The sequence below is a fragment of the Protomyctophum parallelum genome (genome assembly GCF_964188405.1).
Source record: "Protomyctophum parallelum genome assembly, chromosome: 15".
NCBI classification, from domain to species: domain Eukaryota; kingdom Metazoa; phylum Chordata; class Actinopteri; order Myctophiformes; family Myctophidae; genus Protomyctophum; species Protomyctophum parallelum.
This window is the reverse complement of record NC_139710.1, coordinates 8,733,006-8,751,903: the sequence shown is the minus strand read 5'-3', so window position 1 is coordinate 8,751,903 and position 18,898 is coordinate 8,733,006. Positions and strand designations below refer to the sequence as shown.

Sequence of the window (18,898 nt, the reverse complement as noted above, 5' to 3'; positions counted from 1 at the left end):
TTTTGTATGGGGGAAATCCTTATGGGAGCTACAGTATAGGCATTTAATCACAACCCCAATTAAGCCATATAGCCTATAGGATCCATCTGTAGAATTATAGGCCTACTGCTAGATCCTGCTTTTCCCATATCACATAAGTCTATGACATATATTGTTTAGTTTCTTTTGGGGTTTGTTTACTATTTTCTAATATTAGAAGTAAAAATTGTCCTGATGATGTATAGGTTACATCCGGTCTGAGTGAGAAACTCCCCTGACATCTAGATTGATTTCATCTGTGAATTGTGTCTTCTGGTTATTTAATGGACAATACATAATGGACGATATATTTATTTCTCTGAGCTTCACAGTATCAAAAACAGTCACTTAACAGGGCAGGATTTATGGTGTTTGTGTAGCAAATTGGCCTTTGATGCTTCTCTCACAGCCCATGGGTTCTCCCTGCGGAACCTAATGGGTCTCGCACTAATAGTGTCCCTCAATCATAGTCTGGAATATGAAACATGGTCTTATTGCCTGACAATTAGCAAAACAACACTGAGAGATGTGAGGACATGGTATGTAAGGGTTAAGGAATGCAGAAGCGCGCGCACACACACACACACACACACACACACACACACACACACACACACACACACACACACACACACACACACACACACACACACACACACACACTCACTTCCTATAGTCACCCCTGCCCGCAGACATTTTCCACCCACCACAGCACCATCCACTGGCACTCCCCCAGTTCATGTAACAAAAAACAAGAGCTATTCTTTTTCTCTCTGCTCCACTATCTTCCTCCTTTCCTTTCCTTTCCTTAGTGGGAGAGAGGGGATGGAGGGGGGACGGGGACGGGGGGGTTGAAGTTAAACTGATAAATTAGACCTCATTTATTGGACAACAGCCTGAGTCAATACCCAGGGTGCCTCTCTCGTCCACACACCTTGGAAGGAAGGCGCGGGAGCCGGCTAATTGGTGCATGCTGTGAGGGGAAGGAAGCGTTTAGGGTGCGAGGCGAGCGGGGCGCGTGGTGGTGCTGGCGGGCAGCGCACGCCACTAAAACGGACGAGACGAGCGCTTGATTTGACAGTTGGGGGAGTCGTGTATAGATTTTTGTGTCTGTTGTTTTGGCTTATTTGTGTGCTTCTTTTACTCAGTCAATCAAATTTAATTGACACCGCTGGGCTGGGGCGGGGGCGCGCGGCAGGGATGACAGGTCTTTTAATGCCAAAGAGAGGAGGTTCTTCTTCCCCTGAAGGGGTGGGGGTTGTTCTAGCCATGCCCACCCCAGTGACAATTCCTCCTCCGCCGTCAACAGTATTAATTGATGTAACGACAGCGATGATGGATACTAATAAACACAACCTTTAAGAAAAAGCTAATTAGATCGCCTCCTGTGCATGCCACCGCAGACACACTGGGCTGCAGGGGCAGGTGGGCTTCCATGATAAACAAGATTTGTCTTATGTGCAGGCCTTTCTCTGGTCCTGTCTGTGTAAACTCATAGACTGGATTCTCATTCTCAATAATCATGGTGTTTTAAATCAAATATGTTTGCATTGTGAAGCATCAAACATGCATGCCTACAGTATATAGCCTACTTGGGTGGTATAGGTTTACTAGGCCCTATAGTGGCCAAGGAGTGTTTTGTAATGATTGGTTAAAATGTTTTGACTGACTTGCTCTGTTATGTCTGATATATGGAGATAGGAATGGAACAGTAAGTATTTACATGGAAATCAAAACCAAGCATTGTTCTGGTGCTCTGCCTTTGATGTCAAGTTGTGACCCATGATGACCTGTGTGTGTGTGCGTGTGTGTGAGTGTGTGTGCGTGCGTGAGTGCGCGCGCGTGAAGGAGCACATGCACAATGTGTCCCAAGGGCATGAGGAGGACTGTAGTGACTGAGTATGGTGTGGAACGGTCACAAATAATGAAATGCATGCATTACAACATATTAGAGAAAACCCACACAAAACTGTTTTATACTATCACCCACCAAATCCAAAGAGTGGATGTACTGTAGCTTTTATAAGATTAGGAGTTAGAACCCATTGTCCCACAGCCAGCCTACATGTCAAGATAATATAACAAGTAAGACGCGCAAACGCGGGAAGCGAACGCAGCTCGTAAATTGCAATAAACAACAATTAGAATAAATTACGTACTTTCTTTTTCTTTTTAGTTAGTTTTTTTTTTTTTTAAGTTTTCTACTGTGTGTGTGTGTGTGTGTGTGTGTGTGTGTGTGTGCTACAGCTGCGCCCTCTGGTGGCGGGCGGGTGGTGTCACAGCGGGACAGACAGACAGACACACACACACACACACACACACACAGACACACACAGACATGATCTGCAGGGTCTCATAGTTAGTGCTCATTGCGTTCGCAAATATAGCTACACACACACACACACACACACACACACACACAGTGACACACACACACACACACACACACACACACACACACACACACACACACACCTCTGGATGGGCGATGATTTCTCACAAGTTAATATAGGTTGGTAGTGTTCTTGTGTTGTGCAAGAAGTTGCTGGTGAGCACAGATTTCAGCAGTAGCACCAACATTGTTGGTACAAAAGAGGACTGTCCATTCCCTATTGTGCCAGAAGAGGGCAGCATTGCTGTTCCCATTTACCCCGACTGTGAATAATGGTGAGCTCTTTTGGTTCAAAGAAAAATGTGCTCAGTTTTAATAGGCTTAACTACAAGTCAAGTCAACCATACATGATGAAGTCTCTTTGCGGCAGCCATTCAAGTGCAGTCAAATGGTTAAAACATACATATTAAACAAATCAGGATCTGTCACTTGGCAAGATATGAAATAGTATTGTTTTATCATAGTAGTCTAACTTTCTGATATAAAAATGTAGTCTGGTTCAGCCATAGGGTTCGGCCATAGCCACTTGAGTGTTTTTCTTGCAAAACCCCCTAGTTTGACACATGCACATGCTACTTAAAGTATAGTGAAATCTAGAAGATGTTGCCTTATATAGGTTGTTATTTTGGTACCCCAACTTTCAGCAGCTGCCACAAAGTTTCCCAAGGTCACTGACTCGGCCACCCTAGCTAAATTATTAGACCCAATGCATGCCCTGGGTTACATCTGTGCACAATTTGGCGCTTTTAGACAAATTTGCGAAAAATCCCTAAGGGCCTGGACCTTTAAGACCTTTTTAATGCCAAAAAGAAAGAAAGAATGAATGAAAGAGATCATTACTGCATCAAAGATAATCAACTAACTATAGCCTACTATAAAAAATGGATCAAACATAATTGTCAAATAATAAGAGAAAGACAAACATTTTGAAAAGCCTATTTTCACAATAGTTATCTGTCGAACCAAGTCAAACAAAATGTAATGCCTCAACTCCTACATTCCAAGTGCTTATCAATATGATTATTTTGTTTGGTCACGGCCTGAAAAGGTTGAGAACCACTGTCCTAAAAGTTAATAAACTGTGATACTACTGTATCATCGTTATTGTTCTTTAAAAAAAACCCACATTGGACATCGTTTCTTTTTATTAGTAAACAGAGAGAACATCACAGTAATCACAAATGTAATCCACAAATTTGGCTTTTAAGACAAAGGAGAATGATGCTAGTTGGGTCTCAGTCTACTAAGAGTATTGGTCTTCATGTAGTACCATCCTTCACTTTGACCAGGGAAAAGCCATTCTCAGTGCACTATAGCCAAACATAAACCTCCAAAGGGACACCCAATTAATCATTTTACTTTGACACAGATTTGTTCATTTAACATTTGAGCACAATTCACTCATGAGCTCACCTCACTTCATCTGGGAACTGAGCTGGACCACAGTAACAGTCTGGGAACTGAGCTAACAGTTTGCTGCTGACAGTTGTTATGGGGCAGAATCTGGCAACCCAGTTATGACTCCCACACCAACATATTCACTGAAGTGAAGGGGCATGGCATTTGTACATTATTCATTCGAGACTGCGAGTGAAGGAGAAAATGCTAACATTGTTACTTATTACCTAAGTGTTGTCTCCCTGGCTGAATATAACACTGCAGGCCATACCTGTTGTTATATTGTTGTCCTGTATTTGTTGTTACTGGCAGAGCTGTGTAACATTATTTGCCTCTTCTCTTGGCCAGTTCTCACACGTAAAATAAACTTTAGTCTCAATGTGGCTTTTACTGGTTAAATAAATAAAATACACTGTAGGGTAGTCTTATAGGGCCCTAATCTGAAATACAGTAGAGTTGAATAAAAAAAAGGCTACTATAGAGAAATGGTCTAGCCATGTAAACACAGGAAACTTCATACATATAGGGATCAGTACCGACTATCCAAGGGTTCTGTACCCCTTCATTTTACATCTACACAAAATCTCTTTGCCGAAAATAAGATCTACAACCTTACAGCGCGTTGTGTTGCGATGCATTGCTGCACTTGTAGATCTGCTACTTTGCCCAGAATAGGGACACCAGGGTTCATGTGGTTCCCAGGACCATACCTGATGGGTGATGGCACTGCTTAGCCCTTTGACTATGACTCATGGCATTCACTCTGACCATTTTTTCAAAAGCTCGTTTGGATTGTTTGATTTCCAAGGAAGGAAGCCACTGGACGATATGGAAATCAACTTGAACAGCAACTTGAAACTTTCTTGAAGTAATTCAACATACTGTATAAAAAAGCATGTGATTTATTTTGAAAGTCTATCTGAAAATTGTCCCTGGAGGAAAGATTGATTTATTAAATCCAATTCACGCCAGCATTAAAACGCAGTATTATCGCGCAGAGATGTTTAGCCAACATTGAGTCAATTATTCAAGTAAATTCGGTAAAATTTTTATGACTTGGAGAAAAAAGACCTTACCAACAAAAAGTATTTAATATGTCCAAAGTTGTGAACAGAATAGACAATGCCATATACTGTATGCCAGTATGGTCCTTTAAGCCTATTAAAAGGCAAAATCTTGAGTGTTAATTGAATTCTAAGGGTGTTTTAAAATGAAGACTCGGGATTCTACTGTGAAGCTTAATTGTTAATGTTTTGGTTCTGGATATCTATTTTCATTTTGTTCCCCCCTGTGTCTAAAAAAATAATAAAATGGAAAAGAAAAGGGGAAAAAAATCAGTCCTCTGAGGGAACCAGTATAGATCAGACTCCCTATTAGGCCTGGTATGTGTTTTTTATGGTGTTATTTGTATTCATCTACAGTCATACATACCACACTTCAGCCTGTATTTACCCAGCGTAGGCTTCAACCATGTGGGCAAAAATATTGACATGAATTCTTTTCATGCTACTATGGGCGAGTATGCATCAAATGGGTTTAACTAGCCACCAGAGGTTTAACAGAATATAAACAATGTTAAAATGACATTTTAAAGGGCTACATTAAACACAGCAATAATATTTCTGCACTGTGTTTCTCAACCAGTGGTTTGGGGCCCAAAGTGGGTCACAAGATATTCTAATAAGATTCTGGACAAAGACCCATGCCATTGGTGGTTTGAACCTTGTAACCAATTTTGAAGGCTGTCATATAATGAGAAAGTGTACATTTGCGGACAAAACTTTAGTCAAGAAGCCCAAGTGACAGCAGCACCACCACCACCACCACCAACAACAACAACAACAACAACACAAGATTATAATGAAGCCTTTGACTAGATTATGGTTAGTGTTGCCAGAATGTCAGAATGGCATAGTGGTTAGAGAGGCCCTGCAGCTGTACGTCTTTCATATGATCCCGACAACAATGCTTCTTGTTAAAGGACCACTTCACCACTTTTCAACCTATCTTCATATAATAGGTCCTCAATAATAATCATGAAAAAATGGCGCAATGTTTTTCTACTCGGTCTGTGTCTCATAGGAGGGCTGTTGGGCAGTTCAGAAACCGTCTTCCAGTGACATCATCGATGGGGAATACAAGCTAATAGAAACTGCAGGCTTTCTAGTCCTGAAAAGTTGCAATGCAAAAATGGAAGCCATCGTTCTCACGATAATGAAAATCTAAACATTTTTGTAAAAAAATCTTGTTTAAAAAAGAATCTGCCTAATGATGATGTCACTGGAAGACGTTTTCTACACTGCCCACAGCCCTCCTATGAGACACAGACCGAGTAGAAACAAATCGTGCAATTTTTTCATGATTATTAGTGAGGACCTATTATATGAAGATAGGTTGAAAAGTGGTGAAGTGGTCCTTTAAGGTTAATTGTAAAGGTTAATCATAAAGGCTATAGGAGTCGTTTAAATATAAGTGCTATGTTATTCCGGAAGAATACATTATTTTTATACTTTCAAATCTTTCCTAAAATAGCAGATATACACTACAGTGTGTGTAGTGACTACACACACAAGCTCACAACATTTTGCATAGTGTCATATTGTGAGATTATATCAGCTATTTATTTTATTTTAGAAAACTAGATTTTCAGGCCGCTACACAACTTTCAAATCTAGTCCTACATTGTGCTGAGCAGAGCACATTGAGTTATGGCCATTTGAAATGCTAAACACTGCCATGGCGCCCCATATGTGTGCAATTTAGATGTTTCGTGTGACTAGTGTTTGTGCCAAGTTTGGTTGGTGCGGACTGGAGCAACGGTGCGCCTAACAACGTGTGGCCCCTGGGGCCCCGTGGTTGCAGTAAGCTATGCTGTACATTGTGTACAACGGACCTCAGGACCACACGTCTTGTGGTCCTCTGTCCCTTAGTACTCATACTCTGTCCCTGGCAACGTGGCCCATGGCATCACCCACTTTGAATATATTGTCTACCATACAACAGTAATACAAAAACGTCGTTTGAGTGATATAGCAATGCAATTTGAATTGTCATATCAATCTTTATAGCACCCAGACTCGCACCCTTTACACGCACAAAAAATAATAGCAAATTATAACATAACAGCTCTTCCTTTTTTGTCTAACCCCCTCCTGTTTTCTACTTTATTGGAATAGCCAGCATTTAAAACAATCTGTTTCCCTCCCTTCTATTTGGGAGACACTTTGATCTAATGCAGTGTTTCCCAAACTGTGGGTCTCACTCAACAGTAAAACAGTAAACAAACCAACACACAGTTTAAGTGTGCACTTGAGTTATGACCCAAATTGACACTAAACACATGTTTTAAAGAGTGACATCCTGTTTGAAGTAAAATGAGGCTGAAAAACTGAGTTTTCCCTGTGGCATTAAAGCAACACTACAGTACTGTATGTAGTCTGGGGTGTCATTGGCCACTTTGGACATGGCAGCCATTCAGTACCCAAGAGTTTCTTCAAGCATGTCCGGCAAGGACGTGCCATCCTCCAGTCTTTGCTTTGACTGGCAATTAAACTCTGTCTCTCCTATACAAAGTAATACAGTCAAGACCCTAGCTAGCTATCTTTATAGTCATGTAATTACGCCGGATCTGTCATTTAATGTATGCCAGCCATTTTTTGAAAACAGCATGCATTCATCTTCATAACATTACTAAGCATTATGAATATACTGTTACGTCACAAACGATCATATCCTGGTGGAGACCTGTGTCCCGAAGGGGCACTTTTTCTAGTTGTTTCTTTCCTAGTGATCTACTACGGGCGGCTACGTACGCTATGAGTAGCGTAAGAGTCTAATCCTAGATTATTGATGTTACCATTGAAAAATGTAAGCAGGTTGAGGTTGGTTGGTTGGTCTACAATCAGGCTTTGTCAGAAAGACAGACATTTGAACTTTTGTCAATCAGTAAATGTGTGCGACGTGAACTTGTGATAGAAGTTTGTTCTGATAGGGCTAGACTTGACCTCACCCAGACTGCAACTTTTATTTATATCGACACAACTCAACACACTAGTTTATCTTATTATTATTACATTATGCTTAATGCCTGTAACCCCCAAAACAATTAATTCAACACAACTTGGAATACTGAAACACTGAACGTTTGGCATGTTTTATAGTACAAAACAAACAATATTGTATCAATTATGTTGTAATGTTGTTTACTGACATCTGTTGCAAAATATCCACCTTAATGAGATTCTGCTTGGAAGAATATAGTGCTGATTTTAGTAACTGAACCTTTTACCATCAAAAGTTTTTATTTTCATGACCATTATCCATTCCTTAGACGCTGTGTGAAATGTGCTGCTTTATTGGCATGGCCAGCTGTAAAATGAGTAACTGTCAGAGCAGGGCAGAGACTAACCTTTGAAGACCAAGAGAGAGAAACAGAGAGACGGAGAGGGGAGAGAGTAGTTTGTTAGAGGAGGGAGATATTGGACTTCAGACAGTAAACAGGAGGCAGCCAGCAGTCCAGAAACACACCACAGCTTTGTCATCTCAGGCAGCAATGCAGCATACTGACATTATTTCACTTTCACACACTCGCACATAATGGTATAACACGCACAAAACACAAACATGTGCATACACACATGCAGGCATAAACAGTGCACACACAAACACCGATATTGATCAGCTGAAATCTCTCTCTCACACACTGTGCACATTCAGCGTGCCCTGAATTGACTCTTCTCCCTTTTCGACTGATAACGATACCATTTCTGGTCCATGCTCCTTGTGTCTATCTGTTACTGTATATGTCACACTGTGTCTACTCTGTTCCCAACTGCTCTCAGCTCTGAGACACTTGCAGAGCCAGCCTCCCCCTGTGGATATTTATTGGAATGCAATGGCTCCTTTAACCTGTTCTATCGACCACTGAGTGGCTCCCATTAAGGCAGGCTGGGACATCCCCGGGGACATGCAGTCAGTCCCTCACTGCCTGCATGTGTATAGGCAGTGTGTGTATGTGTTTATCGAAGGAAATCTTTAGGGGCCCTGTCTCTTGTGGTTCTTAGGGTGCTTGTGGGTGTTTTGTGTGTATTCTTGTGTTGGACAGGGCACTGTGTATACTGTTATGTGTACATGTTGTAGGATGAGCACAGTGTTTATACGTGTGCTGTGTTCGAAAAGGTATGTTTCTTTTGTGTGCTTCATTTATGCTTGTCACTTGATGTCTGCAATGTGCGTGTGTCCCCGTGCATGCTCAACCTTTCGTTCATGTGTGCATCTATGTTCTGCAAGTACAGTATGTCTCTCTGTCCCTGTTGTGGCCCTCAAGGGACCATCTCACTTCTAGCAGTGTCTTCCAGGGCCCTGCTTGCTCGGGACCTTTTATTTGGTGTAAATATCAGCTCATTACTGCTCAGCAGACAAGTGCAGCACTGGCACATGCCTCAGTGGCTGGGAGTGTCTCAGGGGGTCCCATCAACCTGACAGGAGTTCAAGGGGACACTTAAATTTGAGGGTGTAAAATGTTTGGTTGCACATACTTCAGCTATGGGAACACACAAGGCAAATACACACCTCGAATGTACACACTACTGTAACTCTTTCACTGTCACACACTCATGTACACACTACTGTAACTCTTTCACTGTCACATACTCACACATGGCCCCCTGGTGGTGAATACCTGTTAGCAGTGACAGTGAGTTAAGAGGGGAGACAGATGTTGAGGCAGTTTTCTCTGGTCAGCCGTTTACTGAAGTGCTGTGTTTCATCTGCCTTCACAATACTCCACACAGCACACACAGGCAATCATACAGTAGCTCCATTTGTTGTGGCTGACACCAATGACATTTGTGTCTTCAGTCTTCTCTTCACTGACCTCTCAAATTCTCCATCTGTGCTTTTCATTGTCATTACTTGCACACTGCTGCAGACAAGACTACCAATCTTTACTTGAAAAGCACTTTATTGTATGTCAGTTTTATACTCATTTACACAAAAACCCAAATAGTTCTGGCTTCAGTTCACCGATCGTCTATCCCAACACTATAACTTAATTTCTCTATAAAATGAAACATAAAAAAGTAAAAAATAAAATAAAATATAAAGATAACCTGAGTCCATCTCAATGTTGATTAAAGGCTATTAATATTGTATAACTGTCTTTTACATTACATGAATGCATTCCTAAACCACATTATTCAATAAAAAATATTCTATGCTGATCAATTGTATGAACTAGTTCCTGATTTCAACTCTAGTGAACTGTGGAGTCTTGTTACAGACCAGCATCATGTTGTTGATATAGAACATCATCCTCTCTTCCCTGAATCACTTGCAAGGACAGAAGGGGCAGGCCTGGCTTTTACTGGTCTGGAGCCAAACGCTGATGCAGTCCCTGTGGACAATGTGAGGGCAACTCAGTGGATGCTGGCTCTCTGCCTCCACCTGGTTCTGGCACACTAGACATAGCTTTCTGGTAGTGGTGGAGGCTTGCTGAGGGGAGGGAGGCGGAGAGGGGGCGTACACAGGCTTGTTGTGGAGGGTCTGAGGTGGGTGTGGGGGCCTCTGAATGGGCCCAGGGGGGTGCTGGGGTGGACCAGAGAAGCCCCTGACTGCTGCAGTGGCACTGGCAGTAGGCCTGCTGATGGGGCCCGGTGCCGGTTTGTCAGCCAGTTTGAGCCCCACCTGCTCAATGACCTCGTCCATAGACAGACCCGCCATGGTGCCACGAGAGCTCTTGATCTGCTGGAGCGCAGACATGAGCTGGGCCCGGGTGTATTGTGGGAACTTCACCCCCAGTTTTTCCAGGAGCTTGTCCAGTTTTCCAGCAGAGGCGGGTGGGACTGTGGAGGAGGACGATATGGAGGTGGGTGCAGGGTGGAGGGTTTGGGTGGGGGACTGGTTAGATGGAAGTGTGGGTGATGGAGTAGCAGGGTGGAGGGTTTGGACAGGAGAGGAAGAGAGTTTGGGTGGTGGGGTCACTCTCATCTGGGGTCTGAATTGTAGATGTTGTTGCTGTAGTTGTTGTTGGTATGAGTGGGCCTGGTTTGGTTGTGGCTGGTTTGGGTTGGGTAGGTTTGGGTGTTGCTGGTTCGGGTGGTGGGGCTGCTGATTTGGGTGTGTGTGGGGCTGATTTGGGTGCTGGGGCTGCTGATTTGGGTGCTGGGGCTGCTGATTTGGGTGTGGCTGTTGGTTTGGGTGGGGCTGGTTCAGGTGCGGGTGAGGCTGGTTTAGGTGTGGGTGGTTCGGGTATTGGTAGCGCTGGGTGGGGTGTGGATAAGGTTGGTGTGGGTGGGGATACGGTTGGTATGGATAAGGTTGGTGTGGGAAGGGGGGACGTTGCCGAGTCATGAACCCCATGTTAGCCATATTAGGAGGCGGAGCCCCCATTTGATAGGGCAGGAACGGGGGACGGGGCATTGGCTGCGGCCGCATCTGGCCGATTATCAGATCCACCTATGAGAGGAGAGGAGGTGGATGGATTATTTATGCCTTTACTCGGACTCAGTCTCACACTTGTATCACAATTATCATTCGTTGTCATTGCAACCACATTTTTGTAAATAATAAATAGAAATCCTATTTTCCTCACAATTTCACACGTTTCGAATGCCATCAATGTATTGAAAGGGACAAAATTACATTTAATCAGAGCATTCAATGCTCCAGTAGACTTGTCTACTGACCTACCAGAGCTCAGTCGACTGCATTCTGTGCACTTGATCACAGCTACCAGCGACAACGCACATTGTCAACAGACTAGTGGCCGGTTAAAACTGATGAGTTTAGGGGACTTACATGGATGGTTAAAACTGATACGAGCTTAGGGGACTTACATGGCCGGTTAAAACTGTTATGATGTTAGGGGACTTACATGGATGGTTAAAACCGATATGAGGTTAGGGGACTTACATGGATGGTTAAAACTGATATGAGGTTAGGGGACTTACATGGATGGTTAAAACTGATATGAGGTTAGGGGACTTACATGGCCGGTTTAAGACTGAGGTTAGGGTGAGATTTAGTGTTAGGGTTTGTAATGTCAGACAATGCACGTCGCTGATGTCAAAACAGTAGTGATCAACGCAGAATGCAGCCTACTGAATTTCTCAAACGTCATAATATAACGTTTTGCGCTGGAGACTGTTGCAGTAGGTCAGTAGACGCGTCTACTGGAGCATGGAATGCTCTGATTAACCCTTCCAATGCGTTGATGGCATTTGAATCCCCAGGGGGTTTGCAAACCCTTGTTTAATAATTTAATAATGTTGTAGAGGATTGTAGTCAAAAATGTTTAACATATTTTTTTTATATTTAACATATTTTCTTTTGATGTATTATTATAACTGTATGAAGTTACCATGGGAGTCTGCGGCAGAGTAGGCACTTTAATCTTGGATTCAACCTCGTTGCCCTGTCGGAGCTGCTGCAGGACTTCTTGGAAGGTAACCTGGAGCTGGCCCCGACTGCTCCTGACCAGGCTCTCATGTTTCTCCCATTCCTGTCTCAAATGGCGCTGCGGTGGCGAGGGGTCCATCTTCAGAACATTCAGATACTGACCCACCTGCAACAATATCAGCCACATTCTTATGTTTGTATCTCAGTGTTGCCTGTAAAGCACTATGAATTGCTGATAGACAAAACGGACACATAGTGTGTCTGTTTCCATCCAGTTGTTTTATAAATTAGACGATGTTAACTTGTTGGCCTGTTTGCCGTTGAATCGTACCTCTTTGAGCCAGGCATCGATGCGAGCCATGGTCACCTCTCTGTTTTTTTCCACTGCAGTGATCTCGTCCTGCAAGGCAAGTGTTTCAGCATCCTTCGCATCCTTCTGCACCCTCTCCATCTCCTTCCTCAGCTCCTCCAACTCCTTCTCCCATGACTGCTTCTCCTCAGCCTGCTCCTCCTCAAGGAGCACCAGCCTTTTATCGCTTTCTTCTAGCTCCTTCGACAGCCTGGCAGCAGGAGAAGAGCATTTTAACCTGATAAACCAGTATCCATATACTTGGCATGTAGGTGAACATTCAGCAAAAATAGCTGATTTACATGCTCACTCTTTGTGAGCTTACAGACCGCGTCCCCGTTTTTACTACCCCGTTTCGCACCAGTAAAAACTCCTTTTGATCATCCATTTATTCCATGAGATTAGACCATTTTATGGTTTTATCCAGAATTAAAACATTCTCCGAGGTAAATTAGTTAGTGTACATTTCCCATAATAGCCACTATAATGTTTTACTTAATATGCTACTGGCTGTATTCTGCTGTGAATTAGCAAACTGGACATTGTGACTGAATTCTGCCTTGACTTCTGTGTGCGCTGACTGCAGCGGGTACGGTGTGGGCTAGCCCCTCCCTCCCCTCACTGGTGCGAAACGGGGTAGTAAAAACGGAGAAGCTTACAGACCAGGTATTTTCATCTAAGGTCGCATTCACACCTCTACTTAGGTAGACTTGATGCGAATGGGTGGACAAGTTGCATCATTCTTGCATTTTAAATTTCCTGCGTTTGCATTCACACTGGCTGTGTAAACCGCTTTAAGGAAACGCAGCAGGGAACGTTATCAATGTGTTCAATTCCTAAACTACACAGTGAAATATATGGTGTTAAAAATATACTTTGAGTAATAGTTAGGACTTGAGGGTAACATGGTTGGTTAGCTTATTTCTGGCAACACTGGCAACAACCTCGTGATTGGCTGCTTCTAGCCAATGGGACAGCAAAGCGGCCTATGGGCAATGGGAAGCATAGATATATATACTGTATACGATGGTCCCAATTTGGGACCATCATATACAGTCCCAAAGGGAGAGGCATATATCCCTGGCGGCCACGCAGTCTGCAGACTAACACACTGAGACAGTGCAGACTCGCAACGCAACAGACAAGCATGATCCATCACGGCTTGACGGGGAAGACACATTTGCAATGTTAGAACATCACTCCATATAACTTCAAACCAAACGCGGCTGCATACACGTTATTAATATAATAATCATACAAATATGGGGGGGGGGGGGGGGGGAGAACACAACGGAGAGAGCGCACACAAACGGCCGCGAAGCGCGAGATCTCAAATAATCTCAAATAATTTAATTAGGCAATTATGTAATGATTGTGACGGGCCTAGGTAATTTACTTGGAGACCAGTATTTGACGTCAGTGATCCATGACATGCAGTCCAGACAGATACACAGACAGTTTAGAAGGGGGTAGCCTGCATGGTCAATGGTGATATTATGTCAGGAGTCCAATCTGTTATTTTTGACCGTTTACCAGAGACGCTTATAATGAGAAACCAAGAAAACACAGACCCCCTCACATATTTTAACAACACTGGGTGGACTAGAGAAGTAATGTTCACTTCTCAGATGAACGAAAAACAGAATAAGATCAGAATTATCATAGACCTGCAATCCTGCATAGAAAAAAACCCACACAAAAACAACTGTGACCTATTGTTGATCGAGTGTTTACCTGTTCTTCTCCTCCTCTGCTTTGGTCTTCTCTATGCTCAACTCCTCTTTCTTGGCTAGGAAGTTCTTCCTGCTGGCCTTGGAGTTATTAAGCTGGAGCTTAACACGTACAGAGTCTAGTTTATCCATCAGGACCTTGGAACAGAGTTGCAACATGTTAGTGTCTCCTCTGGATGCTAACTTGCCGCAGCATGTATGGCAATGGCATGCACTAGCCGCAATTTGCAACTCTAGATTTCTTTACAATGGGTTGAATCTAGAGTTGCAACAAGCTCCATCCACTTCCTATTCATCATTTTTGGTTTGTGATCTGCTTGTCTTAAATGACGTTAAACTCACCAACATTGCAGCTGCAGTCCAAGCTTGAATTATCCTCTTTCAATCTGCCGAGCTTGTTTTTCATAAAAATCCCCCGTAGACATGTTATGAGCTACTTTCTGTCCAAAATATTCCAAGAGTGACATTCCGAGCCAGCCATTTTGTATTTTTGCAACGTGCCGTAAAACAAGATGTGAGGGGGAGCGCTTGTTTAATAGAAGGCTGTGCGTGATGGGGCGTCTCACTGCGTCTGCCTCTTCTTTGGGTGTCTTACCTGCGCAGGTAAGATTCTATTAAACAAGCGCTCCCCCCATCTTGTTTTACGGCACGTTGCAAAAATACAAAATGGCTGGCTCGGAATGTCACTCTTGGAATATTTTGGACAGAAAGTAGCTCATAACATGTCTACGGGGGATTTTTATGAAAAACAAGCTCGGCAGATTGAAAGAGGATAATTCAAGCTTGGACTGCAGCTGCAATGTTGGTGAGTTTAACGTCATTTAAGACAAGCAGATCACAAACCAAAAATGATGAATAGGAAGTGGATGGAGCTTGTTGCAACTCTAGATTCAACCCATTGTAAAAAAATCTAGAGTTGCAAATTGCGGCTATGGCATGCACATGACCGTGTGTGTGTGAGAGAGAGAGAATGGCGTGATCCGTACATGTTGCTGGCGTTTTCCTTCCTCCTTCTTCTGCTCAAGTTGAAGTTTTGTTTTCTGGTAGTCTGCCTCCTCCTGCTCCTGCTGTGTGAGCAGTGTGCTGTGCTGTTTCTCCAGGCCGACCCCATACTCCTCCATGGCTTTTATCTGTGCCTCCCAGTCCTCGTCGGTGTTTACACCTCTCTCTGACATTAGGCCGTTGACATGGCCATCCTCAGAACCAGGCTCTAGGTGGGGAAATTAAGGAGAGCAAAAATCTAACTAGGCCAAGTTGTCACAAATAGTTGAAAGTCATTCGCACATCATCTGCTAAGCAAAGTGATTAACGTCTAAACTTCACACTAGCTGCAGAGGAACATCTTTCACACTTAACGGCATCTCGAAAATACAGCACCATAATGGAACCTCTCCGTCCATTACTGTGGCGACTGTGGCTCAAGAGGTAGAGCAGGTCGTCCAATGATCCATGGGTCGGCGGTTCGAATCCCGGCTCCTCCTGTCTACATGTCGAAGTGTCCTTGGGCAAGACACTGAACCCCAAATTGCTCCCGAATGGGTGAATGTAATGCACAATCTATGTAAAGCACCTTGGATAAAGGCGCTATATAAATGCACCATTTACCATTTATTATGTAGCTCCGAGATGAGTTTCCAATGCCCCGGGTACCAGCAGAGCGGAACACCGGTGAATATTTGCCACGATGCACAATTCTTACCTTTTTTCGCACATCATATCTAAAAAGTAAAGCTCTGGGTACCCCACTACTTACCCCTTTACTTTTTGGATATGTTGTGCAGAAAAAGCAGACGATGCTTACGAACTGCAGAGGGACCCTACGGGTGAACGATGAAAGGAGCTCAACCGGGGGTGCCGAGAGGGGCTACCTTTGGACTTGACTGTACCCTGTACTGATTACATTAATGCCAATAAAGTAGTCAATCAATCAATAAAGTCTGTTTCATGAATGGGCTGTGTTAATGGAGGGTGTTGCAACTTATAAACGTAGCTTGGTGCTAGCCTGTACTGAATGTAATGATATATAAATGAACAATAACCTACCAAGTGCCACGTCTCTTGTTCAATAAGCAACGTTGCGTCAAAGTGAATCAAATGGCCTCCCCATTAAACAAAACGCAGCACGGTGACGTGCATGCAGGCGATTAAACCAACCCATCACATCACATCAGCTCCAAATGCAGCAGTGGTCTGGAGCCAACATGGCGGCCATGACAAACCAAATTCCTTATTCAATTTGATATTACCTTGTAGTCGATTCCCAAGGTTTGGGGCAGCATCGTGTCCATTTCCTGAAGTCATCGCTGTGCCCAGCTCACCAACACCGTCCATACCAGCCTGGTTGAACCGAAACGAAAAGTTATAATCAAGTTCAACACAAGAATGGTGATTTGATGTTACCCCCGGTGTAAGTTTTAAATCACTCACGCGCCTCACCGAAGTTATCATTTCACGAACAAACAGGAACAAGGCCTCAGCGTTCTTCCACGTAACGTTATTACTTTATTTGTCCGTCGTCTTATATTATCTACTATTATTATAAAAACACTGTGTATAATCTACTGTGTCGCTACTAACACGAACAACATATGGGACGTGTTTGACACGGAAATGGTTGAAACAGGCGGAACACGGTCCGCGTGAAACCCTCCAATCACAACTCAAATGTTTACATCCCATAGTCCAGAGTGACATCCGCGCTGTCATTGGCTAGTTTACTGTCACATCTAGCCCGAGTAGAAACAGCAAAATATCATTCAATGGGATCATATATGATGATCACCACATTTGTTATACACATTATATTCTATAGAAAAGTAAAATGCCAGATTAATAACAACAATAATATTAGTATTATAATAACAACAATAGTAACAATACAACAACAAAAATAACAACACTAGTAATATATACATATAGCGCTTTTCTACGTGCTCAAACACGCCTTACAATAACAAAATTAATAATTCAAAGTAAACTAAATTTCTATCACAGCGTGGCTGTCCCTTCGGACACTGGGATCTACACTTTAACCTCCTTCGTCTTCCTGTGAGAAGTCACATGACAGCAGTGGGAGAACCTCCTGACTCCCTCTGCTGCTCTCCTCTCTTCTCTCTCTGTCTGTCTCTATCGACTGTTTTCTCGATCGGGATATATTATTGTTATTAAGCCCAGGCAGGGAGTGAAGATGGCGGACACGGCCAGGGATCCTCCACCGGAGCAGACCGACTTCCAGGAACTGGAAGACGGGGAAGATCTTTTTCCAGAGCCGGCCACAACACAGGAGGTGAGGAGGGGGTGCATGGGTGATGCGAGGCCGAGGAGGGGACCACTCCACTGGGCGTGATGCTTTCATCTGACACATAAACACACTGAAATCCCTTTTAACTCTGAGAGTTAACATAATTATACAACCAAATGAACACGGAGGTTCCATTTACCGGTAGTTACATTTGTACACCCTCAGAGTTACAAAATGGATAAAATAACACTGGGGCGTTATACTGTGCAGTGTACGGTGCACACTGTAATTCTAGCTAAGACTAGCTCAGTGTTTTCATGAAGCTCAGTGTTTTCATGAAGTGCATACTTGCGCATTAAAACGCAGACTGTGTGTATATTTTGCCCTCTTCCGGGTTACTCAGTGTCAGGTCAGGTGACAGTCAGTCACAGGTAGCCATGCAGGCAGAGAGCCAGCCAGGCAGTCTTCTTACCTCATGTGAACTGGTTTTAAACTCAACAGTCTGTCTGGGCCCAGACTACAGACCCCTGATTATCTGACAGGAGATACATTCCTTTTGTCCACAAATTCATGCTCAAGAGTCAAAACAAATACATGCTACGTACCCTGAGAGGCTTAGACCAAGACTAAGTATGAAGTTTAACATAAGCCTGAGAAAAGGGTTAGAATGAGCTTAATACATTTCAGAACACCACAAAATCATATGTTGGTCGTAAGTGTCAAAACAAATACACAAGCAGCTCTCTGGTTATGCAAATATTAAATAAGCATCTTATTCATAGCAAAGCAGAAAAAAGTAAAAAAAAATCCACTTCTCTGTCCTGGACTCCTGAGATAAGTATCGTTTGTGCACAAGTGCATACTCAGTTCATTTTCATGCGCCTTTAACCCATCGTTTCCGTTTGATGTGTCTAGGTTAACCCATTAAAACCGGGAACGCATTCTGTGTCATTTTAGATTTTAACTTCCCGGATATATAGCACATTGATTGGCTATTACAAATAGCAGATATACAAGCTCACAGGCTTGTAGATTTTCTTTTTTTACTCATCTTTGCTTCTGGAACAAAACATTTTGTGATGGGGGTTCGCGGCCAAATAGGCCTATATTGTACTTCACATGAAACTTTTATAACAACATACGTTTTTCCACATACGGTCAGACAGTCAGACAGTTTTAATGGGTTAAAGTACAACTATATATATTTTTTGACTTTTTTTTTTGTTTTGTTAGAGAATATCTGCAGTCATGCTAGGAAAGGGTAGCTAGTTAACTAGAAACTGGTGCTCAGCGGAGCACATGTCTCCGCCAGGTTGGTTGTGTCTCGTGACGTCTAGAGTTCTCAATGGGCTGTAAAAGTAAAGCCTGGCCCA

The 18,898-nt window shown here is 43.1% G+C and overlaps 2 protein-coding genes across 4 annotated transcripts in view; one reads left to right on the top strand and one right to left on the bottom strand.

Moving 5' to 3' along the window:
* Positions 1–9,822: 9,822 nt before the first annotated feature.
* rnf214 (ring finger protein 214) lies at positions 9,823–16,871 on the bottom strand. 3 transcript variants are annotated; one of them, XM_083784090.1, is made up of 7 exons: positions 16,712–16,871; positions 16,531–16,621; positions 15,271–15,494; positions 14,289–14,422; positions 12,537–12,765; positions 12,168–12,371; positions 9,823–11,263 (listed from the first exon to the last, which is right to left on the bottom strand). In XM_083784090.1, the coding sequence occupies exons 1-7, from the start codon at positions 16,730–16,732 to the stop codon at positions 10,136–10,138; spliced, it is 2,031 nt and encodes a 676-aa protein (XP_083640216.1). In that variant the 5' UTR covers positions 16,733–16,871; the 3' UTR covers positions 9,823–10,135. The 3 variants fall into 3 exon arrangements, with proteins under 3 accessions (XP_083640216.1, XP_083640217.1, XP_083640218.1); XM_083784091.1 differs by having other exon boundaries at positions 16,721–16,871; XM_083784092.1 differs by lacking the exon at positions 16,712–16,871 and having other exon boundaries at positions 15,271–15,492; positions 16,531–16,622.
* A 472-nt stretch (positions 16,872–17,343) lies between these two features.
* Positions 17,344–18,898, top strand: part of snx2 (sorting nexin 2) — a 33,489-nt gene continuing 31,934 nt past the window's right edge. Inside the window, exon 1 of the mRNA XM_083783313.1 lies at positions 17,344–17,570. Coding sequence (XP_083639439.1) covers positions 17,472–17,570 — 99 coding nt within the window. The 5' untranslated portion in view covers positions 17,344–17,471. The remainder of the gene's footprint in view (positions 17,571–18,898) is intronic.